Here is a 23,725-nt window from a genome sequence, read left to right as displayed (position 1 = left end):
GCTTGAGGGTTGTGTTTATTTCAAAATGGAATTCAAAGAAATTTTATTTGACATTCAAAGGAAAACATACTCCGTAAGCCATATGGGTCACCATTCAAGGTGTGAGTGTTTACCTAAAAGGTGCATCATGACATGACTGAAGTACAAAGCATATGAGCTTTTTTTTTTTGCTGGTGATGTTCTGAATACCGTTGGAAATCCAGAGTGCACAGGGTCCAGAAAAGAGTGTGCTCAGACTTTAGGCTGTTCACCCGTCATTTATGTATGTATCATATATTTCTTAGCATCCCTGACGCACACCAACAAACGACTTTCTGTCTGTGGTCAGTTTTCTGCAGAAGCTAAAAGGATAATAAATTTGCAGCATTTAGCATCTTTCTGAGGCCGTTGTCTCAACTCACTACTGAAATGACTACTCTCCTGCGGTGACTTGAAAACAAAACTCACTGGCTCATTTCTGTTTTGCAGCCTGTGGCTGGTCAAGTCTACATTTTGGTTGTTTGACAGGCGTTTCACAAAGAATCGTACAAGCTGAACTCTTGAGGCAGTCTCAATTTGTTGAGTGTTTAGCTTATTTTTAGGTCATTGAACCCACATTGCTTATCAGGATAATGTAAAGGTGGGTATACTGTGGCTTAGTAAACTGACTTGCTGCAAACCCCTATAGAAATGTACAGCCTGAGACAAAGCCTTAAGGTCTAATTTGGGAAGAAAAGGTTCAAACAGTAGAAAGGGTGCAACAAAAAAGGATCATTTACATTGGCTTTAAAGCTTAACCAAGTTTTGGCTTATGATGCTTAACAGTATTTATTGCACTGACACCATGTTATTCTCTCCTCATGTAAAGGTATGCACTTTAATGTTAAACAATGCCATAATATGCAATAAAAACAAAATGGGAACCACTGTCTGTCTCCGTGTCTTTACAAGATATTTTAATTTTTGAGACTGATTGCAAGAAAGTACAATACAATCCTTTCACGATGCAGCCACACTGAGATCAGCTTCTCAGACTGCTCCTGATTAAATGATTTAAATTCAATGTGTAACCATTAAAACATAAACCAGAAAGGGTTTCATTTTTGACCTGCATCCTTTTGACTTGAAATGTAATCCAGACTTCAGATCTCCTACTGGTAAGTTAATATTTAAAGCGCTTCTGTAAAATTAAACTGTTAAACTACATGAAAGGAACCATGTGCTGCTCTGGAAGACAGTGCTCTGATCATACAAAACCGTATGCATACATTTCAAACAACCAACTAAGAAATAGTGCTTTACAGAGAGGCATTAAACCAGGCAGGAGAAATACCTCTGAAGTTGTACTGTACTACCCTACCTGTTACATGCTCAGAATTGTTTGTACATCTCTAGCTCATCCTTGGTGGTGTTTGAAAAGAGATGTACAACCATAGTAGGGTCTGCTATGCCGTTGTTGAGATATTCCTCCATTTCGGCCATCTTCTTCTTCTCCAGCTCTCTCATGTTCTGCATTACCTTGTTACCCCTCTCCTGTGGGGTAACAGTCAAAGTTAGTGCCATGCCATCTCAGCATGTCCATACATCACCCAGCCTCCTGATCACACAATCATAGATCTAGTATCCACTTAATGGCCAATGGTTCTGTCCCAGACCCAACCCACAATTTGAACCGGGCTCCATAAATGTCACCCAGTTTTTCCTTTTTGATTCCGGCTCAGATTGACCCCCTTTTTCTCGAGCTTCAGATTGACCCCCTGTTCCTGATTAGGAAAATAACCTCCACAGCTTCAGGACAATCCTGAAAACTGATTTTAACATCTTATTGTCCAGCACAACTTGAACATGTGAATGAAACTCACTGGATAAACTAAGATGGCGGTTGCTGGGGTCTACCTTCATGCTGTCGATGATGGCAGCGACCACCTCGTGTTTCAGGAACAGCGGGTGCTTGCGGTCCGGCTTGCTCTTGAAGCGGGGTGTCTTCTTCACGGGGTCATCTGCTCCGAAGCTGGGAGAGCAGGTCATCTTCAGCTGTTTGATGTCCATCACGAAGATGAAAGGCTTGAAAACGGACCTGGGGATGATGGAGGCCAGATTAGTCCTCACAGAAGCTTTAAATGGCTTCCCAATCCTCCCTGTCCATTGCGGTATATTTAGCTTTTTCATTTTGCTGACGATCTTACGCAGAGCAACTTACAAAAAAGGCTAGTAGTAGGGTTAAGTAGGGTTAGTAGGGTTAAGCAATTAAGCAATTTAAGGGTTAAGCAATTAGCTTCACAGATAGTGAGACGTTAGTATTTTTTCTTTTAAAGATTAGAGTGTGCATTGTCAAAGCAATTGTGAGGTATGTAGGGATATAGAACAGGAGAAAACGAAACCTTAACTCTTTCACCTTTGCTTGTCTCATCCCAGCTTAAAGTATGTGTGGGTCGCTCTCACGCAGCAAGAGTGGGGAGGACTGAGAAGACTGAGAGGAGTGTTCTCATAGTGGGCATACTTTTGTGGTGGTAACTGAGGTAAGTGGGTGGAGTTTGCCGTTCACGTGCCAATCATGTGTTTGGTTTAATGCAAACTTCACCTACAGGGGCATGCTGGTGTGTAAAAGAGAACTCCCCATGTTTGTGTGGGACACCATTCATAGCATAATTGGATAATACAAATATAGGGGAGGTACCATGAACCATGAATGAACACCTGTTGCCCCCAAGAAGAAGATTGATCAGAGAGTCTGAGAAGGTATGTCTCTGATACTGCATTGCATACTGTATACTCCCATACTGCATTTAATGGCAGCTACAGTGAGCCAACATACACCGTTGCAGAAAACACTGAACCCGATATTCTGATGAAAAATTGGTCTACCGCACATTGGGAACCGTGAGACATGGCAAGTGGGAGATTAAAGCGCATTCTCTCCTGTACACCCCTTTTTTGTACGCGTCCCGTCACCTCTCGGGGTCTGGGGTTGCGGTGAAGTAGTGCACCCCCGGCAGGCCGGGGTCTCGGGGTATGGCAGACACCATGCTCCCTGTCGTCATGAACATCCCCTCCATGTTGATGCCACTCTCCTTGTCCCTAAGGATCTCCATCATCGTCTCAGCTGTGATGTGTCCTGCCGAACAGAGAGACACTGTCAGTGACTCAGACAGCTGCTGAGAGTCACTGTCAGTGACTCAGACAGCTGCTGAGAGAACCAAAGCTTGGTTTGTACTCATGTGAGCGCTCAGAAATGCAACTCAGCACTTTTTGACAGTGTGTGGTTAAGCTCAAAGGCTGAGTAAACACAGACAGTGGCATTTTGTTAACATTTAGAGATTTATTTAATTATACTGCATGCTGTTCTGTAGACACCCTTGACAGTAACCAAAGTGACCAAAGTTCTGGATATGTGATGTGATTTTTCACTTCATGATTATCAAACAAAATTTCTTTTTTCAACACATTTTATTCACCATTTTAGGCTTGCTGTACCCAACCTCATCTCTCTGTACCACAGCAGGGTAACTTTAATAAGGCAGTAACCTTCGCTTTTCTTCAGCAGTTTGCGGCCCTCACAGTATCGGCTGCCCGAGGCTTCAATCCTGGCAGTGTTCGTGTAGGAGTAAACCCCGGCGAAGTTAAACTCGGCCTTCCCGTCCCACCAGCCTTGACTCCTGGCATACTCTCTCATCTCCGGATGTTCCCGGTCTATCTTGGTGGTTATTGAGTACTGGTTGGAGATATTACGGTATCCCTCTGGAATGAAAGCATCACAAAAGAGGGAAAAGTTTCAGTCTGGAGCAGTCAAAAGACTTCTGAAACGGCATGACCAAAGTGCATAAGTAAACATGCATTTCCAAAAAGCAAGGATAGCTAACAGCTGATTTTATTAGCACGAGTGGAATGATACTGTGTATGTCTACTTTTGGATTGGCAACAGCGTCTTGTTCTTACAACATCAAACCGAGGCTTATCAATGTGCAGTCAATAAAGGCAGCTGTGGATATTCTCTGAACACGTTTAAGCAGTTTACCTACCTAACTACCATTAAGGTGTGTGAAAATTAAACCAAGGGAAACATTTAGTTTTACATGCTGAAGCATATTTCAACTGTACAGCCTAAATAAGCTTCATCCAATTAATATTCTTCAAGTGCCTAGTTTGTCATTGTGAACGGTTGCATTTTCTTTTTCACAGATTTAATCTGGGTAATACTTCACTTCTCCACTAGGGGCAGTGTTTACCTTCCACTCTCTCTGCTGCCCAGTATTTCCCAGAGGTCTCTAGCACCCAGGCCTCGGTCCGGTCTGAGATCAGGAAGCTGTTGTGGTAGGTGAAGCCGCTCTGGTCCTCCATGCAGTTCCCTCCCTGCCCATATCTCTCCAGCAGCTCCACAATCACATCCACGGCCTTCTGGGCAGTATCCGCCCTCTCCAGCCCAAGTCTGAAACAGCAGGACAGTCACAACACGCCATTTCCTCTGCCCATGTGACACACACGGCCCCCTAAGTCTTTGCACCTTTACACAAAGTGTACACTTTTAAAGGGGGTTTTAAGCATGCTTTACACACAAAGTATTTCCATTTGATAAGACAGTGATGGAGTGATGGGGTGGCAGTGTAGCATAGTCGTAAGGAGCAGGACTTGCAACCGAAAGGTTGTTGGTTCGATTCCCTGCTGGGGCACTGCTGCTGTACCCTTGGAAAAGGTACTTAACCCAAAATTGCCTCAGTAAATATCTGGCTGTATAAATGGATAATATGTAAAGATTGTCACTGATGTAAGTCACTCTGGATAAGAGCGTCTGCTAAATGACAATCGTGTAACCATCACATAGTGTGCTTTACACACAAAATATTTCCATTTGATAAGACATAGTGAAATTTGGCTCAGCATCGCAGGGTGGGGAAAGAGAGGCCCAGGGTTCATTTCACAGACCATGAAACCTCACCTGACCAGGTCCATACCCAGCAGAGCCTCCTGGTCGTCAACTTCCTGTCTGCCCCACACGGCTTCGTTCCCGATGCACACCTGGTGCTCATTGGCCCCCATTTCAGCTCCCCATAGCCAGGCCGGGCGGCTGAGCACCACGGCGTAGGTGTGGCTGGCCTGCTCTATCTTGATGTATGTGCACTTGGGCAGAAGAACAACATGAAAAAGCGAGATCCATTTACATCCATTCCACTGCCAGCGCGCAGGCTAACAGCTCTGACATTCTCACGTATCCACTGACAGGGCAGAGAGGTCAGATTTTTACCCAGCCCTGCCCAGCACACACTCACCTCCACTTTCTCCCCCTCCTGATGGTCTGCAGCGGGGAAGTACACCACCTCTTGGACTTCATCGCAGGGCCTGTCGGAGTTCTTCCCGAAAATGACACGCTGCCCTGCTGTTGAAGGAGGGAGAGCCACAAAGGTGTCGCACGAGGAGGGGAGCATTCCTGGAGACAGAGAGAAGCCAGCTGCCGTCAGACTGACAAACCGGGCAGGAGTAGCTGTTATGCTATATCTTACATCAGAGTTTATTAATAACAATCTGTATGCATACTCCTGAATCTCTGGAAACACATTGAATGGTTAGCTGACTCACTTATTGATATGATAAAGGCCAAGTGCTTTAAATTTTTATTGCAGCTGGAAACTGTATGTCTGCTATCACCATTACAGTTGGCTAAGATGACTCATGAACAGAGGCAGTTAGCAAGAAGAATATGAATGAACAGCTAGCAAGAATTACTTGTTTTTACTGTACCAGTGCAATGAACTATGCCTTTTTTTGGCCAGCCAATGAGATCATTAGTAGCCATAGCTAGCGCCAAGCCAGCCAAGACACAGCAGCTATAAATATTATTAAACTGTCACCTGGATGCAGGCAGTCTTAAGATATAGCCAGTCCAATAACAGATGGAACACTTGAGTTCTGCTCACAGCGGCTTCGTGTCAACTCTCACCTGTTACTTTCACTTCATGTGACCAGAGTTCACAAATGCCAAACAGCTACCAAGCAATTACACTTGTGTTGGAACAGCGTTGGAACGTCACTCTCTGTTATGAGCTGCGTTGAAGTCACTTTGAGGCCAACTGCACAAGCGCACTATAACTAAAGGGGGGGGGGGGGGGGGGGGGGGAGACGATCGCTCCCATCACAATTCGCCATTTAGCAATGTGGTGGTTTTCGGTTATTAATTATTTCATTAATCTTAATGAAAATGCAATAATACTGTCAAATGCAACAAAGATCGTCTTTAAATGTTCACTAATCTACAACTATAGCGTGCTTCGTAGCCTCAAAAGATGGCAACCTGCGGCATCAAAGTCAGAAGCTACCCCTTGACCCAAAACTCCCGTTTTACGGCAGAGGGGAAAGGGCATTTTTCAACCCGGAAACTACGGTGTAGGCAACACTGTAAATGTAGTAATCAAGATGGTGGATCTTATAGACACCACGCTGCAATTCACACTCTTTACCACTGAGCGGAAACTTGTTTAGGAGAAGCTCTTTATTTCTATCATTTAAACGCAAACCGGAACTGTTTATTTAAACAGGAAATAATGAAGACTGCCCTGACTCGCTAGTGATGAATAATCATTGATCAGCTGAGTACGTAATTCCGCTCAGAGTAGTTTTGCTTGGAGTAAACCGTAGTTATTCGTTAAATTCTCCCTTTAGCTGGCAGCCTAGCTAAACATGGGGAAGTCGTTTGCAAATTTCATGTGTAAGAAGGATTTTCATCCTGCATCAAAGTCCAATATAAAGAAGGTAAGCGAGCGTCTCTTACCATAAACAAATTTAGCTAGACGAGCTACTTCTTCAGTAACGATAGCTAGCTAGCACAACAAACTAGGCAACTGGAGTGGCGTGGTAATTATAGCGTTAGCTACCTTGTAAGCAGTCATAAGTAACAGTTGTGGACCAGGTTATGAATTTAGTCGGTAAGGTAATGAGCTAACTGGCTTGCTATTCAGATAGCCGCCTATGATAGATAATGATTGGTCGCTAGCTGGCTAGCTAGCTATCTCTTGATCCCATTTTGATTTCCATCAGCTAACTCAGCTAGCTTGCTATTGATACGTATTTGTAATTTCTCAGAGTGTATTTCAGTCACTTGAATTGCATCCCACTATAGTCGTTCCTTATTTGGAAAAAAAAATCCGTTTTATAAAATTTGTAGGCTGTTCGCTAGTAAACCACACTGTCTAGACAAGCAGACTCGACTTAAAACCAACCCCATTCCTTCATCTTTCCTCTCACCTCTCCGTTAGTGACCTTTAACTTGCTACTCTCACTGTAGATGGGGATCTCGTAGAGTAAATGTCTTGTACAGTATATTTACGAACTCCCAGGCAACGTTTTTAAGGTCTGTCTGTGTGGATGTTGTTGTCTAGGTATGGATAGCGGAACAGAAACTAACTTTCGAGAAGAAGAAACAGGAGGATCTGATGCAGGCGTACCTGAAAGAACAGGAAACCTACAACAACAGGTGAGAGCTACACAGAGAGTGGGAAAGCTTTAATGCAGTGCCATTTACTGCGCACAGCCTCGCCAAGGCGCTGCAGCCATCACTTATACCGGCTTACATCACAGGAAAGGCAGGACACCATTTCTGAATTTAAGACTGGGCACTGTGTCAGAATTTCAAAAAAACTAGGTGTCAGACTGTAGCTGACACTCCAACTGTCTGCAGTATTCTGTGTACACAGTATACAGAAAGCATAACCAAGACTAGGGTTAAAAAAAATCAGTGAGACCTAATCCAACACTGGATCTGGGGACGTCACCTGTGGGGAGGGCTCCCTTAATGGGTTTGGGAGTGAGGGGACGAGTCACTGTGAGGATACACTGTTGGGGAAATGCGGTGCAAATGAGAGGGCTGTGAACTGCTGTACAACACAGCTGTGATATAAGGCCACCTGGATGATATCCAGTGAAATTTGTAGTTTTATTATTCACAGCACTTTGTTAATACTGTGAGTGACTGGGCCCTGTTTAATACTGCAAGAAAGGAGAAAAGAGGAGCACAAAGGTATTACAGTACCACAGAACCTGATATAGTCAGGGAACATGTGTCTCATACTTTAGTGTTTTTTTTATTGCCATTTGAAAACATTGCTCAAAACCATGTTGGTTCAAGCCTGCATTTGATACACCTGGAATATGTTGTGGACAGTTTTTAGGTGGGTCATTATGACTGGAGACTCTGGAAATTATATTATTGTCATTGTCGTCATTGTTTGTGAAATACTGATATCTACCAGAGTCTATCTTTATTCTATTGCTTGCTGCATGCTGTGAAAATGTCTTGTTTCAGATTGTTGATGGGTGATAATCGTGTGAAGAATGGCCTGAACTTTATGTACGAGGCACCGCCGGGGGCATCGAAAGGTGAGGCCTGAAATGTGAGCTCTCGGACAGGCTTTCAGTGTTTTTTACAAGGCAAAAACCCGCTCAGAGTCATCTTCTTAATGCAGACTTGTTCTCTCTGTTTTCCTTTACATGCTTTCCTGCTGTGAAGAGGAGACAAAGGAGGTAATGACAGTTACGAACATTACAGTTTCCAATGGGGCGGATTCAGCCTGTGATACTCCTGTGTTTGCATAAATATTTGCTGCATGAAAATGTCTGTATGTACATAGAAACACACACACACACACACACACATACCCAACTGGTGTCTCATTATGACTTCAATGGCTAAAATTCTGTTTACTCTTAACTTTTTTTTACCAATTAATTATCTGACTTATGAATTGATTCTGTTCTTATTTCGTTGCAGGAAGGAGAAGCAGAATACAAGTTTGAATGGCAGAAAGTTGCCCCTCGTGAGAAGTAAGTGTTATTGCTCACATCTTTTTCTGTATTTTCAGTGGTAAATATAAAGGCTTGTGTCTCTTTCCTAGAGGTATTTATGATGTCCTTATTCACCTTTTAGATATGCAAAGGATGACATGAATATCAGAGATCAGCCCTTTGGGATTCAGGTATGAAATTACTCTCTTTATACACGTTTGTGTTTATTAATCCGTTGAATATTTGTTAAACTACCTATTGCAACTAAGAAAATTTTCTTGACAATGTTGACTAATACCCCTGTGTAAATTTATCTTTCTTTTATTCTTCTTGCTTATGCAGTGGCCTTTGATATTTTCATAGTTGGTCCCTGTTGCATTTGTGGATGTGACTGGTATTAAAAAATAAGACATATGCTATATTATGACCAGAAAGTCAGATTGTGCTTCTTCCATCCTCCATACTTCCTTTTATCAGAGATTTCAGTTGGTAACAGGAGGTCCTGGGGTCATCTGTGTTGCTGAACTGCCTATTGATGTTCTGTTTTAGCCCATGCCCTGAACGTACATAACAAGCCAGCGAATCCGAACATGTAAACACATGAATCAGTGATGCCAGAGACAGATCTTTCAGTGTGTCCACAGAGCTGGCTTTCTGGTCAATGTGCAGAATGTTTATGATAGTAATTTGTGAGTCCTGCCCTCCAGGTACGCAATGTGAGGTGCATCAAGTGTCATAAATGGGGGCATGTGAACACGGACAGAGAGTGCCCTCTTTTCGGCCTGTCTGGGATCAACGCCAGCTCGATGGCCACCGGTGAGGCAGGTAGGTCACAACAGGATGGAAGAAACAGGGACTTCAGGTGGAAGATTTTGTACTGGGTGAATACTTTAATCCTTTATCTTTTCTGTGATCACAAATAAAATGAGTGTATCAGAAAGAGATTTTTAAATCTTAAAAATAGAGGGCTGACACGTTATGCAAGGTAAAATTTAGATCTCAATGATGTGATGTGACAATGATGTCTTTACTTGTATGTTTTCATCAAAAATACTTGGGTTCCAGCAGTCTTTAGTAAATGTTGATTTTACAAAGGCAGTACCTACGTTGCACAGTCTTCCTCTGGGACTGTATGTCCTGACCTCGCCTGTGTGCCCGTTCACAAAAAGAACTTCACCCTTGGTTGCTCTGTTTTAGCAAGTGTACAAGCCGACCCTTTCCGTTTGCAGCACAGGGTGCATGTTTGCACAGACTGCTTTTTCCAATTTTATAAGTTTGTGGAACTGCAGAGATACTGAAAAACACTAAAATGATAGCACAGATGGCGTTGAATATTACTGTATGAATGAATGTTTCTCATACAGAGATACACTGCCTGTCGCATGGTATTCACGGTGGAGAAAACCTGCAGTAATTTCTTATTTTTATGTTACTGAATAATGCAGCACATTTTAACAGGAAGATTAGAGGGCGCTTTGTTTTTAGAGGTGTTTTCCTGGCCCGTTTGTGCGGCAAGGCCTGGGCTGTCTGACTCCAGAGATCAGGAAGCGGGGGGTCGTGGGGTAACACTGTGCACACTCTGGAAGAGTCCGGCGCACGCTGCAGATGGAGCCGTGCTGGAGTGGAGCCTCTCCCGCACCGGCAGACAAATGCAAATACCGCGCGTCTGAATCCCCCCTGGGGTCGCCCCTTAGGGAGAATAGCGCCTCGTGATTCGCTCTGGCCTGAAAGTGGGCGCGTTGATTCGGCTGACCCTTCCCGATGAGGGGGCTCGTGGCAGGTAGCCGGCTCAGTGGCGGAGGGGGGGCGGCAGGGGGGTGGGAGAGGGGCAGGCGCCGGCGGAGACTCTCAGGTTGTGATTTTTGCCCGCAGGCCCGTCCATGCACCCCTCGGAGCTGATGGCGGAGATGCGGAACAGCGGGTTCGCACTGAAGCGGAGTGTGCTGGGCAGGAACGCCACTGTTTGCGACCTGCCGCAGGTAATCATCCCCCCTCTCCACCACTGCGGGGGGGAACCAAAACACCCGGCGGCCGCCGCGGCCTGCGCTGAATCCGCGCCTGATTGCGGCAAAATGGCCAATTACCGCGAACAAGCGGCGCGGCTCCTCCAGCCTGCGGAAGTTAAGTCGGTTTGGGCAGGTTTAATGAGGCTGGGTGCTGAAAAGAACAGGAATGCAACGATGGCCACATAAAGCTTTTCATTATATCCCTAACGGAGGAAGCAGTGGGTGGTGGAGGGGGACATCAGCTCTGTGATGTTTTTACCTGCACTGTAATCCATGTTGATTTGCCTCTTTTTGGCTATGAATTACACCTGAAGATAATGCTTTTTAAGTTTGAATTGATTATTTTTCTGCAGACTGTGATATTATTAGGCATGTAGTAAAATGTTTTTTTTCGCTCCTGTAGGACTTTGTTGCCAGCGAAGACGAAGAAGACCCAGAGGTTGAATTTCTGAAGTCTCTGACCACCAAACAGAAACAGAAACTCCTCAGGTAGAAACAGGGTGTCCATGGTTACCCATGTCTATTACTGCATACTCCAATGTCCTGTAGTGTCAAATATGATTTTTATGATTAAAATTGTGCTGACGCTATGTTATATTATTCAGTCATGGTCTAAAAAATTAAAATGGGTTGTCATTCTAAGTGCAGTGTTGTGATTTTTCTGATAGCTGTGCTTCATTACAGAGCTGGAGACCCATGCAGGTGTGCTTAAGCCCAAGCAGTCTGGCTGATCAATAGGTTTTGTATTTTTTCTTGAAGAGTTGGCATTCTTTTAAGCATTTTTCCCCCCCTTTGTGTTCAAAGGAAACTGGATCGTTTGGAGAAGAAAACCAAGAAGAGAAATAAAAAGCAGAAGAAGAGTAAGAAGAAAAAGAAGAAGAAGGGGAAGGGCAAGCGGGAGAGGAAGACCGAGAGCAGCGAGTCCTCCAGCGACTCGGACTCCGGCGGGAAGCGCAAGGCCGGCGGGCAGACGGGGGGGCGGGACTCCTCCAGCGACAGCAGCAGCTCGGACAGCGAGAGCGAGGCGGAGCGCGGCGGGCAGGGGAGGCGGCCTCCCAAACTCGCAGGCAGGAGTCAGAGCGGGGAGGACAGGAGCGAGCAGAGAGGGGGGCGGAGCGCCGAGGAGCCCAGACAGGAGAGACGCGGGCGGCACACCGCGAGAGAGAGCAGCCGCAGCGTGGAGAGAGAGGGGGAGAGAAAGGAGAGGGACAGGGACGGGGAGAGGGCGCAGAGAGGGAGGGAGAGAAGCCGGAGCAGGAGCAGGGAGAGGAACAGGAGAGAGAGGAGCAGGAGCAGAAGTAGGGAGAGGAAGAGGAGAGAGAGAAGCAGGAGTAGAGATGGAGAGAGAGGGAAAAAAGAGAAGAGCAGGGACGAAGAGGTGAGGAGGAGAGACAGAAGTAGGAGCAGGGAGAGGAAGAGGAGAGAGAGAAGCAGGAGTAGAGATGCAGAAAGAGGGAGAAAGGAGAAGAGCCGGGATGAAGAGGTGAGGAGGAGAGACAGAAGCAGGAGCAGGGAGAGGAAGAGAGGAGAAAAGAGCAGGAGTCGGAGCAGGGATAGAGACAGGGGGAGAAGAGAGGGAAGCAGGAGCAGAGAAGGAGAGAGGGGGAGAAGAGAGAAGACCAGGAGCAGAAGCAGGAGCCGAAATGGAGAGAGGAAGAAATGAGAGGAGCAGGCACACAGGACAGAGGCAGGAATAGATCCCGGAAATGCTCAGAAGCAGAAAAGGACCGACCCAATAGTGATGGCTGAAAGAGTAAAGAGTGCAGAGACCCTGGACTGTTAATTAAAAAGGACAAAAATGTAGCCATAGGGCTTATGGACACAGATGTATTTTAATTGTAAAACATTTTGGTAAAGTTACATCTATTCAGTGTAAATAAGCTGCATGATTCCCTACTGTAAATTTGTTTTCATCTCAGTTTTTACAAGAACTAATTAAACCGCATAGTTAAGATATCAACCTAATGTTTATCAAATTTGTAAAAAAAAAAAAAAAAAAAAAACAGCAACAAAAACACACACACACAAAAACGGATTTTAATGTCGCCTGCAAGACTGCTTTTGCCCGGCAGAGGGCGCCAGGGCTTTTACTATAGTTGAGGGAAATGGTCAGACGGTCCTGTTCAAGGAATGATCGCTCACTTTCCTTCACGTTTGCATGAAATGGAGTGTATGGAATAGAAAATCAGTCTTCATCTAAATTATTATATTTTTTTTGCTATAGGTCCAAGCTGAACATTCTTTCTCATTACATGCTGTGTTTGTCTTAGCCGCCGTTGAAAGATGATAGCTTCTATTTCATCATCGTTTTAAGTAGATTTAAAATTTGAAGGAATCTGTATAATGAAGCGATCGGGCTGGTGACATGGATATTTTTTCAGTACTTTCGATTAATGTGTTGCTTGACATGTGCTTGACAGTTTACAGAAATGTAAAAGCAATAGTTACATGTTCTCTTTTCTTTCAGGACGTAGGCCTATAATGATATGAACTTATTTTCGTCATAGTTTGGGATAACCGATAGCCTACCCGACAACTCCATGCAAAATCAAAAATCCGTCGCACAAACTAACCAAATTTGGAGGGTGCTTCGTATGACGTTCAACTTTTTTCATGTGAATTTTGAAATTGAGAACAAGGTCTATAATTTTTTATCTGTTCAGTGTGATTCCTGCTAGTGACGATACGAATTGACTGTGATTGTGATGATGTGTGTTTGATGTATGCGTGAACTCTTGCCATACCTGGTTTAAGCTAAAACGTTTTAACGAATGTTTGTAACCGTATAGTTCTTGTATTTGTCAATTACAAACTATCAAAATCAGCTCTTCGTTTTATCGAAAGGATGATATTATAATCAGTGGTGGTTGTAGGCAAATTAATGATTTTAATTTGGAAGTGTGAGGATATTGGTTTTTTGAAAGTCTGAGTTCACTCTTGTTTACCTGATGAAACTTGAGAGAAATGTGAAAATTGGACATCAAGCAAAATAATATTTAAATCAAATGTATTTTACCCATTTACCTTATGATCCCTTCGAAATACGTTCCGTAGGGCTAATTCATTTTAGACGTTTCAGCTTCAATTAGACTACCATTTTAACATATGTAGGCTAATGTGGTGTTTTAAAATGGCGCAAAATTATAAAGCTACATTTCACATTTTTTCCTTCCACCTCGGTTACTGATAAAAAAGAGAACACTGGTAAAATGTTTCAATTACATTTCACCATTTAACCGCAGTGAAGTAGTCATGTCAGAAGACGACCGTTGAGATGGTTATTCTAATGTTTAGGCTATTTATTGCGTTCTGGTGGTTCGGACAGTCCTTTCTCAAGACAAGAAGAGCTGCCTTTCCATCAACCGACCATGTGCAATGAATGAATTGTCAGACGTGATAAGCGTGTAAGGTATGGAGACTTGCGCTGTTTTCCTTTCCAACATTCGAAGCACGAACGGTAGGCTTTTGAGGTTTTTTTGTATTATTATTTATCCGATGAATAATTGGGAATCAAACATGAAACTGCCGTACTTCAGTTTATTTGGGGTGGGTGCGCTTCAAATATCCCAAAGTGCGCCGTGGTGTCCATGAACACACAGGTATTTGAATCAGTTACTTGTATATTAGGCTGCTATAGGCTAGCTATATAGTAGATGAACACGCGTAGCCTCATTTTCCGCATGGTACAGATCCTCATGCTTTTACAGGGAATTTTTTGCAACACCTCCGTCCTGAAGAAGTATTTTTCAGAAAAGGGGGAAAGAATTTAAGTCTTGCAAACTGACCTCAAACTAAAATGTAGGCCATATTCATTGCGTCATAAACTAAATAAAGTAGGGTGTGGAATCTCGTGGAAAGTATGGATTGTGAAAATGTGTAATAATTGACACCATTCAAAGAAATAACAAAACCAAATTGACCAGCACCGTGAGTTAAACATATTGATTAAATGGAAGAAAATATTCTAGAAATTCAGCATTCTCAGTGTGCCGCTCTCGAAATTTAAATGAGTATTTATTAAGGCCCATATTTATGTTGTCATTGATTAATTCTTCCTCTCTAGCTCATTAGATTTCGATTAAGAATGATCTGATGTTAATGTAATTAGTATATAATTCTGATGTACATAATTACTGTAATTACAACACTCAGGTAACCCGGTTTGAGCTAAAAGGTTAGCTTCCAGTTCCATTTGCTTTTTATCTTCGAGAAAGCTCTCCGTTTTCTTTCATGTTCATTTCTGAAAATGCTTAACCCATTGTTTCAAATGTTGTTATTTAAAATCCATTATGCAAACAGCATACCACAAACACGTCACATGATTCCATGAGTCTATGATGTGTGATAAAGTTAAATTAGTTTTAACAATATGAGGCAACAAACGAATTTATTTTCCCAAATGACATCACCGGCACAAAACATGGGAATGATAATTCATCAGAGGTAGATAACACAATTATTCCAATATTTGATTTTACAGTACAACGGTGAGGAATATAATATTATGTTCTGAAAAATGTCCATCATGCGCGTGGCCTGTTTTGCAAATTCATCAGAACCCGAGGGTGGCGCTAATGTGTCAGGAACACGAATTCAGTCTAATGGAAAACAAGTTCTACCGGAATGCATTGTATGTAAACAAAAATATTATTCTTGGAGCGTCGTCAGTACTCTCCCATGAACAGAATTTCATTGCATTCACATTATATTTTAATAAGGTATCATACATTTATGATATGATTATGTCCAAATTTTCTAAACCACGCATGACAAACCAAGCCAATAAAAACGTGCACATCTTTTGATAGTAGTTTATTTTTATGAAGCATCTGATTTTTTTTGTCGTTTTTAATTAATTTTGAATTCACATAGCCTATTAATCACATTTCCAATATTCTTTTTTGTTTTTTTACTGTGCATCGTTTCATAATTGACAGAACAAAATCGGTAACATTAAATGTTGATATTTTCCCCCGATCAACTCTACAGGAAAATGACAAATTTTGTAGCAAACAGAGACCAGGCGAAATTGTCATGTTTTTTGTTAGAAATTAAAGATTGTGGAGCGGCTTTGCTGGAGAGTTGTGGCAATATGTGCATTTTCCGAGTCAGGAAAACAGCGGCACAAGCTCATTGATCAGTGAGCTGGTTAGTATAACCCTGTGCCCCGCGAGGCCGGACCCGGACTCCCCTCTTTGATATATTTCATTGTCGCTTGAAAACAAAGATGACTTCTGCCCAAAGCGCAGCAAGAGGGCATTCCAGAGAAACCCGACAAAGGCGGTAACTGACAACGGCCACTGTCCGACGCTCCAGGCGATCTCTCTCCCCCAAAGATTTAATCCCACTTAGATCTTGTCGCTTTCAGCCCCCGTTTGTAAAACTTAATGGAACCATATAATTGCTAACCGTGTTCTGCGATTTCTATTTGCTGCGACAGATTTTTCCCCCTCAGAAAATAGCAATAAAATGTATTTTCTTATATAATTTAGAATACAACAACATTCCTTTTGTCCAGAGTAAAATGCCAATCCTCTAAAGTTGCCGTACGTTTCAAGACTGTTTTAAGTTAAATAGAGGGTTTTGGTAAGAGGGAAAATATTAATTTCACCACATGCACTGTCGTCTTGTTTGCGAAATAATATTATGTGCAAACAACAAAAATAAAAACGCTTGTGCATGTACGTGCAATAGTTTTCTAATTTAACCAGATCGTTAGAAAATCGTTGTTGGCATCCTATGCTATTAAACCTTTCACGTTATCTACGATATAAAGCCAGTTGTCAAGACTCAAAGGGAAATGAAAATAATTTTGGTCTGAATAATTGCCTTCTGGTCAATTTAACTTGCCGTTTTTGAAAGAGGCTGTCTAAATGAGATTCCTGTCCCTAACGCGTTCCCAGGCCGGTCTCGTGGTCTAATTATTCCCTGGGTTTTTCTTTAGAGTCGGACGCTGCACTGGATACGCACAAAGAAGTCAGAGAGCATCCTTGAACCTTTTCAATGCGGGGCTACAGATATTCAAATAACATCCGAGCGCCATTTCACTGTGCAGCGACATAAGCATTTAAAATTCACCATTTGCATATATTCTTTTTTCTTTTCAAAATGAAAGAAACATTTGCCTTCCCATAACATCAAATCAAGTGTTGCGTTAAAAAAGCAAGAAAGAAAAAAAAACTTAAAACCGTTTTACATTTATTTTAGGATTGCCATCTCTGCGCCTGACATGCAAATTTAAGCCGTTAATTCAAACAATTAAAATAGATATTCAAGTGAGCTTTGTCATGAAAACCTCGAGAGTTTTCCGAAGGGATGCTAGGCCGAATAAATGATGTGTCGGAGATTAATTAGATACTTGATAAGACACGAATCCCTAATCGGGAATACAAGACTCGGGGGGCTGTTCTGTGCTCCAAGTCATAATTAATAACATTTAACAAGATTTTCATTTGGGCATGAAATGTCTGTTCTGGGATATTAACTATTGATGTATCCCGCCGAGAAAACTTTTTGTCAACGTGTGATTGTTTCAATCGGCGGCATATGATTGATTTTGGTACAGAAGCGTTATGCATTCTACATTCGTCAATCATAAAAATGTAAACAGATTGACCCGTCACTCGAGAACAGTTCGTAAAATTGATTCGCTATATTTTGCGCTTTAAAAGTCATATTTTTTACTACTAAGTGCATAAAATAGAAAGCATTATGAAATTAAAAAGGAATGAATCCGCCTCATCAAACAAAGAACGCTTTGGATTTGATGTAGATCCCTTTAATAATAAGAAAATGAAAGGTTTATACTTGTCTTTTAATACAAGTAAATGTTTAGAATATTTTCAGAATGTAAGAGGCTCGGAAAAAAAGAAATGATTAACTCGTCTTTAAATAGTTGTTTACATACATACTGATATCCACAAAGTGCATCGAAAGGAAAGGAGATATCCCTGATTTTCAGGAACCAAACCACGGACAAAACGATCATAATCAACATTTACAAGAACTATAACACGTTCCTCATGGTAGTTATATGTACACAATGAATGTCAACAATATACATTGTTTCACAAGTTCATATAGGTCTTGCTCACCTTTTTGCGCAATTATCCATACAAAAGTCATTCGTTTAATCTCTTACATAGTCTTTCTTGAATTGTCTGAAAGACGCTCAGTCATTCTTATATAATATAGGTCATTTGTATCTCAGAAGATGTTTAAGGTTTTTTAAAAATATTTTATATTACCGTGTGTTGTGAATTGGATTGAATTATAAAAGGTTTTGCGTTTAAAATATGAAATCTTCTTGTAAAGATCACCTTTCGAAGCCTACAGTGTTTCACAAATCCCAGACCCGTTTTTTGAGTAAAAATGTGCCATTTAGGTGACTTATTTCTTTTCTTTAAATTAATCTTCGAGGTCATTTGCATTTCATGGCTCATAAGAGATTTACGAGTCGTTGTGCGGAGAGGGATCCTTGACCGTGACTCTGCTGGCGTTTACCCCCTCTAAAATAAGTTCCGGGGACTCGGACCTGGGGGTCTCCAGGTTACTGGTGTCGGTGTCGCTATCGCTCCCCTTTTTGCCGCCTCCTCCGACGGTGTGGGTTTTTATGTGCTTGCTCAAATGGTCGCTCCGCATGAAGCGCTTGTTGCACACCGGACACGCGAATCTTTTTTCCCCGGTGTGCGTGCGCAGGTGTCTCTGGAGCTCGTCGGACCTCGTGAACCTTTTGCCACAAAAAAGCCAGTTGCAGACGAACGGCCGCTCCCCGGTGTGCCACCTCAGATGGGCCTTCAGGTGAGATGTTTTGCCGTACACCTTGCCGCAGCCAGGTATGTGGCAGCTGTGGAGTCCCTTCCTCCGGAGGCTCGCACCGGCAGGCCCGAGTCTCTCGGCCTCTTGACAGTTCGGGCAGTCACACGTTGCCCTGCCGGAGTACCTCCTCGAGGACCGCGATGAGCCCCCTATACCCGTACTAGCTCCTGAGATCATGGCGTTGGCGGCGGGAGAGTCCGTGTACGTGGGAATCACGGTCTTAAAACCTTCCTGCGTCAACAGGTGCTGACTGGTGGACAGAAGGTGGGACGCCGTGGGGCTTATCCCAGTGGAGCTGAAGGCGGAGTGCGTCAACGTGGAGAAATCTGGATTGTAGCCGCTCAGCTGAGAGTGTATGGCTTGGGGAGTTCCAGAGTGCAAAGAGGTCTGCAGCGTGCTGGCCGGGTTTTGGACCTCGAGCCAGGAGCTCGGGTTGGTGTGGACGTCCCACCACGAGGACGCCCCGTTAGCGACCTCCCCAGAGATGGTCGAGTGAAAGCCGGACTTGTACCACGACTCGTAGGGGTGCGCCATCCCTACCCTCGGGTACAAGGTCTCCGCCGAAGTGTGGACTTTGGAGATGAATGCTGACTGTCCTGACTCCTGCGAGGATACGCTCGCCGAGTTGGAAAACAGACTGCTGTACTCTGTGGTAAACGCCGAGGAGGTCGGGGATGTGGAGGCTAAGCAGAAGGCGCTGTTGCCCGTGCCTGTGGTCGACGTTAGTCCGGTCGATCCTCGGCTTGTCGCCACGGCGAATCCGGGGAGGGTGGATCCTAAATTGCAACTGGAGGAAGATCTTTTCCAGGGATGAAATCCACCTTTCGCAAAAGCGCTGGAATCGGGTAAAGTGGTAAGGGGACTGGTGTTACCAATTTTGTTACAAGTTGCAGCCAGCATAGCTAAGGGGGTAGTTCCAAATCGTGGTTCTTCCTGGCAAGAGAAGAGTTCATAAACTTTTTATTACAGCGATCAAACGGCAACACTCGAAATTCGCCATTTCCTTTTGAAATGGAGGTAACCAAGCAATCGCAATTTGTCACACATATAGTTTTTACTTTCGGTACCATACCAAAATATTCCCACATTCATTCAGTAATGTTTTATATAAATTATACCACTTAAATGTTCTCGGGGTGTCTGGATTAGGAAGCATATTGTTGAGGTTAACATTTATATTTAATCATTATCTTAATCTATGTTTTTAATCGTTATCGATGTTTCAACGTTACTTTTTCTCTTTTGTATAAGCAAGTACCTGTCGGACACAGAAATTCAGAATACTGAAAATAATACGTCACCATTCGTTACCAACTGAAACCAAAATTAATTGTAAAGGAAAAACAATTACAAAGAGAAACAAACGACCACAATCAAAACAAAGAAACTAAAACGCAGAAACAAATAGGCTACCATTGACTTTGGATTCTATTTGTGATATGTAAGAAAGAACAAATCGCAACCGTTTTGTACTTTTACGCGCAAAAGATGATATATTTTCTTCTGCTTACCCCAAGTATAGACGTAGCCATATCCAGGGCCTGTGTTGTTTTGAACTGGTCACAACAACGAAACGGCACTTTTTCGATCCGACTTAAACACTGTCCGCCTTTCTGCAGTTACACGACTGATTACACTTGGCTCGGAGCTCCTAACTACCTAGTTGTAGAGAGCGCGTTCTTTGAAGTACAGCTGGCCGGAGCACACAGCCAATCTAAACGCTCGAAGCCTAGCAAGGAGAAGAGGCTCAGCCAATAAAAGATTTGGAGGAGACAGAAGCGCTACAGCTACACGTCAATCAATTACTGTTGCATGGACTCGTCTTTCAAGCACAAACGCCCTGGTATCTTTAGGTTTTATATACATACATTTTCCCACCAAGCTTCAATTTATCCTTACATTTTCGACTTTGGTTCAGTATCGTTGTTTAAAAGGCGCCGCTTCTCTAAAGGGGGTAAGCACGAAACTGTGGAGATACATTTGGGAAGTACTTAGAAGTGCGTTTGTGCCACCAGGGGAAATCGTAGTTTTCTGTAGCTCTTGAAATTCCGTTATTCCTTTTTATTTTTCAGATACAGGATCAGGCTGTATAGCAGCAATGATAGATTATTGGAAGCGCACACAAAACGAATTACATCTTTTTTGAAGTTTATCTTCCGACGGTAATTAATTACATGGTTACCCTTCGTTCATGCACTCGTTGCAAACGTGAAATTCTACGTTCTGATACAACATAATTTATTGTTATTAAATATCTGCTGGTGCAAACGCATTTATTAGAACATGACTTTCGTGACATTGAGCGGCACCGAACAATTTAAAATGATCGTGTGTTTTGTCAGGAAGGGAAGGCAGCAATTTGGATCGTTGTTGTAAAATATCTATGACAAAAGCCTAGCATATCTATGCGTACTTGTTGGAAAAATTCATTGGATTTCTGTGATGTCTTTTCATCCAAAATGTTACCGCTCCCGATTCCCATCTACGGATGGCAAGTTCAATTGCCAACTTAGGCTTTACATCAAGCATGAAACAAAGTGAAGCTTACCCACGGGACCCACGGTAATCGCGATCAGGCGGACTTTATCACCTCTTGGATAATTTGTCAGAAGAGCTACCAGTACAGAAGACGCGTGGGTAATTCCCTCGACCATGAAAGGCTCTCTTACAACAGGTGAATTATCTATGCTTAGATTCAACTTTGGCATCCAGGTGATTTATACGACTGTGTATGTGTGTGCGCGTGTGTATGTGTGCGTGTGTGTGTGTCTGTGAAATGAATGTATAAAAATACAAGAGAGGGGTGTACTGACCGGCCCTGGAACAGAAGAGGGAGGAGTGAAGCGATTTTAGGCAGTTAAACGTATAGCATTTGGTGTCACACATGTTTGTTGTGGGCTGCGCGGTACATCTGATTTCGGGTTACCAGTATTTTTAGTGTTTTCAACCATTTGACAGTTTTTTGAATGCGTCAGCACCAAATATTGGATTACATAAAGCTAAAATGAAGAGGCATTCTGCTTATAGATTCTCAGAAATAGGAGAAAAATACAATGGGACTCGATCTGATTAATGTTAATAGAACATACGACGTCCGCGTTAAACTTCGGCTATCAACCTGTTTCTGTCAACGGTTATGTGTTTTCCGCCTAAGACGTTTCATTTCTATTCCGTTTTTTAAAATAAAGATCAATGCATTATGCCAATGTGTTGCGAGGGCTGTTAAAACATTTAGGGGTAATGACATGATGTAACAATGGCCCGCTTTGGAGCGAAAAATCATCCCTTTAAAAGTTAAAGCAATTTTCTGGAGAATGGCTCTTGCCAAAAGCTGTACATTACAGTATTCAAAACGGCCAAATAATGCTCCATTATGGAGCCTGAATGCTGCCAGTCAGTCCAAGTGCAATTTGTGCAAAGGCGAGTGCCTTAAATCCCCACCTATGGAGAGGTGAATATAAAACAATTTCTTCAAATCCCAGGCACGGAGCTTAGAAAATTGCTTCATTTCTGCAATCATGGCAATTTGACTGGAGTGCAATTAGCACTATTAAATGTCGATTCTGCATAAACAAATTTGATTGAAATGCAAAAGTGCAGAGGACCTTATGAAAAGAAAGCGTTCGTGTGGGTGTCTGTAAAGGTTTATGTGTGAGCGTAACTGCAGACTACATCTAAATCTCTTTTTTTCCCCTCTCTCCTATATCCGTCTCGTTTTTTGCTGCATGCTATCCATTCAACGATTTAACTGCACATTGAAAATATATTATCTCAATTTAACAATGCACTTATTACATGCTACTTTTTGGTTGAACCGAATGCTTAAATATTTAGATGAAAAAAATCTATCTACACTTTGCACTTTTTACATTAACATCTAAAACATATTCTTCGAGCCACATCGCAATTTTCTAAGATCTTTATTCTTTCATGTATTTAAGTGGCTTGTTTAAAAGGAGATCGTTTGTCAGCGATGGGAAGACGATGATCATCGGTTTTCAGCGGAGTGTGAGGTTTTAATTAGAGTGATTATTCTTAGATTATTCGACACCGTACTGTATTTTCATGTGCTCCTAAATACACTGTTGCAGAAAGTGCTATGAGAAAACCTTTGAAAAAAATAGCAACAACCAATATACATACCGCGTAATCGTTAATGCTGGAAAACTAAACAAATGTAAACCTTAATAACAATAACAATAATAGCAATAATAAAGTAATAATACATTTCAAATTAATATCCAGTTTTACTTTAAACACAAGTGATGCACATCACTGTCAATCGTTAAATATACACATGTAACTAAACCCACGCTGCAGATGTGAGAAGCGCGTTATAGCCGAATATTTTATCTTTTGGCTTTGACCAATTTTCTTGAATAGCATTGTACACATCACACCTATGCAGATATGCATATCACATAATAGAAGGACAATGGTTCCAATCAAATACAAAATTATTGATGGGAAAATCCACTTAAATGTAACGCTGAGACTCGCCCTGAATGCGTGTTATGTCGTTTCTTTTGGAAGGGAAGATGGTTTCCCTCAAGTAGGACTATCAAATAGTAGGTTAACACTTAGCGTTCAGCCACAAGCGAGCACTTCTCTGGTGGCAATTAGGGGTCTATTACTAGCCATTAGATTGATCAATGTACCTCAAACAATGTGCATGATTTATTTGGTCCGAACAAAACGCTCTGCATCTATTGTGGTGAAGATGAGCGAAGGTACATTTATCACGGCGTTAAACGACAAAAGATAAATGATTAATCCTGGCCAATTAATTATAATACTCAGTACAAAGGGATTTCGACTGGCTTCATTTATAGATTATTATAGTCTCGTTTTCAGCATTTTAAACGACCCAGGGTGCTGGATTAAAGTAACATCTGAGTGAAATTCCAGGCTGGCTGCCGAACGGATTAATTTGCCTTCTCGCCCACAGGGGAAACACATTTTATTTGTAAACACTTAAATACTAAATTTACATAATCTGTAATGTCCTGGCAAAGCCTATACCTGTTAATCTAAAGTACCTGTTAATCGTTAAACATATGTAATTAAACAGAATAGGACGACATCTGAATTGATCCTCACGTCAGGCAGAAGACAGAAAACCAGGAAGCCAGATGCACTTGTGAAATGGTGTT

At 42.4% G+C, this 23,725-nt stretch overlaps 3 protein-coding genes across 5 annotated transcripts; 1 reads left to right on the top strand and 2 right to left on the bottom strand.

Annotated features, from left to right (window-relative positions):
* Nucleotides 1-7: 7 nt before the first annotated feature.
* Nucleotides 8-6,002, bottom strand: scrn3 (secernin 3). 3 transcript variants are annotated; one of them, XM_036545209.1, is made up of 8 exons: nt 5,823-6,002; nt 5,244-5,401; nt 4,913-5,094; nt 4,206-4,405; nt 3,505-3,717; nt 2,932-3,094; nt 1,876-2,056; nt 8-1,512 (listed from the first exon to the last, which is right to left on the bottom strand). In XM_036545209.1, the coding sequence occupies exons 2-8, from the start codon at nt 5,397-5,399 to the stop codon at nt 1,351-1,353; spliced, it is 1,257 nt and encodes a 418-aa protein (XP_036401102.1). In that variant the 5' UTR covers nt 5,400-5,401; nt 5,823-6,002; the 3' UTR covers nt 8-1,350. The 3 variants fall into 3 exon arrangements, with proteins under 3 accessions (XP_036401102.1, XP_036401103.1, XP_036401104.1); XM_036545210.1 differs by having other exon boundaries at nt 5,912-6,002; XM_036545211.1 differs by having other exon boundaries at nt 1,430-1,512; nt 1,842-2,056.
* Nucleotides 6,003-6,395: 393 nt separating this feature from the next.
* Nucleotides 6,396-13,228, top strand: cir1 (corepressor interacting with RBPJ, CIR1). The gene is made up of 11 exons (XM_036544777.1): nt 6,396-6,720; nt 7,347-7,441; nt 8,270-8,343; nt 8,474-8,487; nt 8,735-8,787; nt 8,891-8,939; nt 9,456-9,573; nt 10,621-10,727; nt 11,158-11,243; nt 11,559-11,981; nt 13,222-13,228. Exons 1-11 carry the CDS (start codon nt 6,649-6,651, stop codon nt 13,226-13,228), a joined length of 1,098 nt encoding a protein of 365 aa, XP_036400670.1. The 5' UTR covers nt 6,396-6,648.
* A 4,975-nt stretch (nt 13,229-18,203) lies between these two features.
* Nucleotides 18,204-20,125, bottom strand: sp9 (sp9 transcription factor). Its single transcript, XM_036545925.1, has 2 exons — nt 20,084-20,125; nt 18,204-19,505 (listed from the first exon to the last, which is right to left on the bottom strand). Exons 1-2 carry the CDS (start codon nt 20,102-20,104, stop codon nt 18,204-18,206), a joined length of 1,323 nt encoding a protein of 440 aa, XP_036401818.1. The 5' UTR covers nt 20,105-20,125.
* Nucleotides 20,126-23,725: the final 3,600 nt, after the last annotated feature.

The sequence above is a fragment of the Megalops cyprinoides genome, chromosome 14 (assembly GCF_013368585.1).
Source record: "Megalops cyprinoides isolate fMegCyp1 chromosome 14, fMegCyp1.pri, whole genome shotgun sequence".
NCBI classification, from domain to species: Eukaryota; Metazoa; Chordata; class Actinopteri; order Elopiformes; family Megalopidae; genus Megalops; species Megalops cyprinoides.
This window is presented reverse-complemented; position numbering and strand designations above follow the sequence as displayed.

Coding starts and splice junctions, on each gene's coding strand:
- sp9 (XM_036545925.1), bottom strand. CDS start 20,104: ATGGCTACGTCTATACTTGGG. Junction 19,506..20,083: donor TGGCTACGTCTATACTTGGG/GTAAGCAGAAGA, acceptor TTCTCTTGCCAG/GAAGAACCACGATTTGGAAC.
- cir1 (XM_036544777.1), top strand. CDS start 6,649: ATGGGGAAGTCGTTTGCAAATTTCATGTGTAAGAAGGATTTTCATCCT. Junction 6,721..7,346: donor CAAAGTCCAATATAAAGAAG/GTAAGCGAGCGT, acceptor GTTGTTGTCTAG/GTATGGATAGCGGAACAGAA. Junction 8,788..8,890: donor AAAGTTGCCCCTCGTGAGAA/GTAAGTGTTATT, acceptor TTCACCTTTTAG/ATATGCAAAGGATGACATGA.
- scrn3 (XM_036545209.1), bottom strand. CDS start 5,399: ATGCTCCCCTCCTCGTGCGACACCTTTGTGGCTCTCCCTCCTTCAACA. Junction 4,406..4,912: donor CTGGGTATGGACCTGGTCAG/GTGAGGTTTCAT, acceptor CTGCTGTTTCAG/ACTTGGGCTGGAGAGGGCGG. Junction 3,718..4,205: donor GGCAGCAGAGAGAGTGGAAG/GTAAACACTGCC, acceptor CTTTCATTCCAG/AGGGATACCGTAATATCTCC.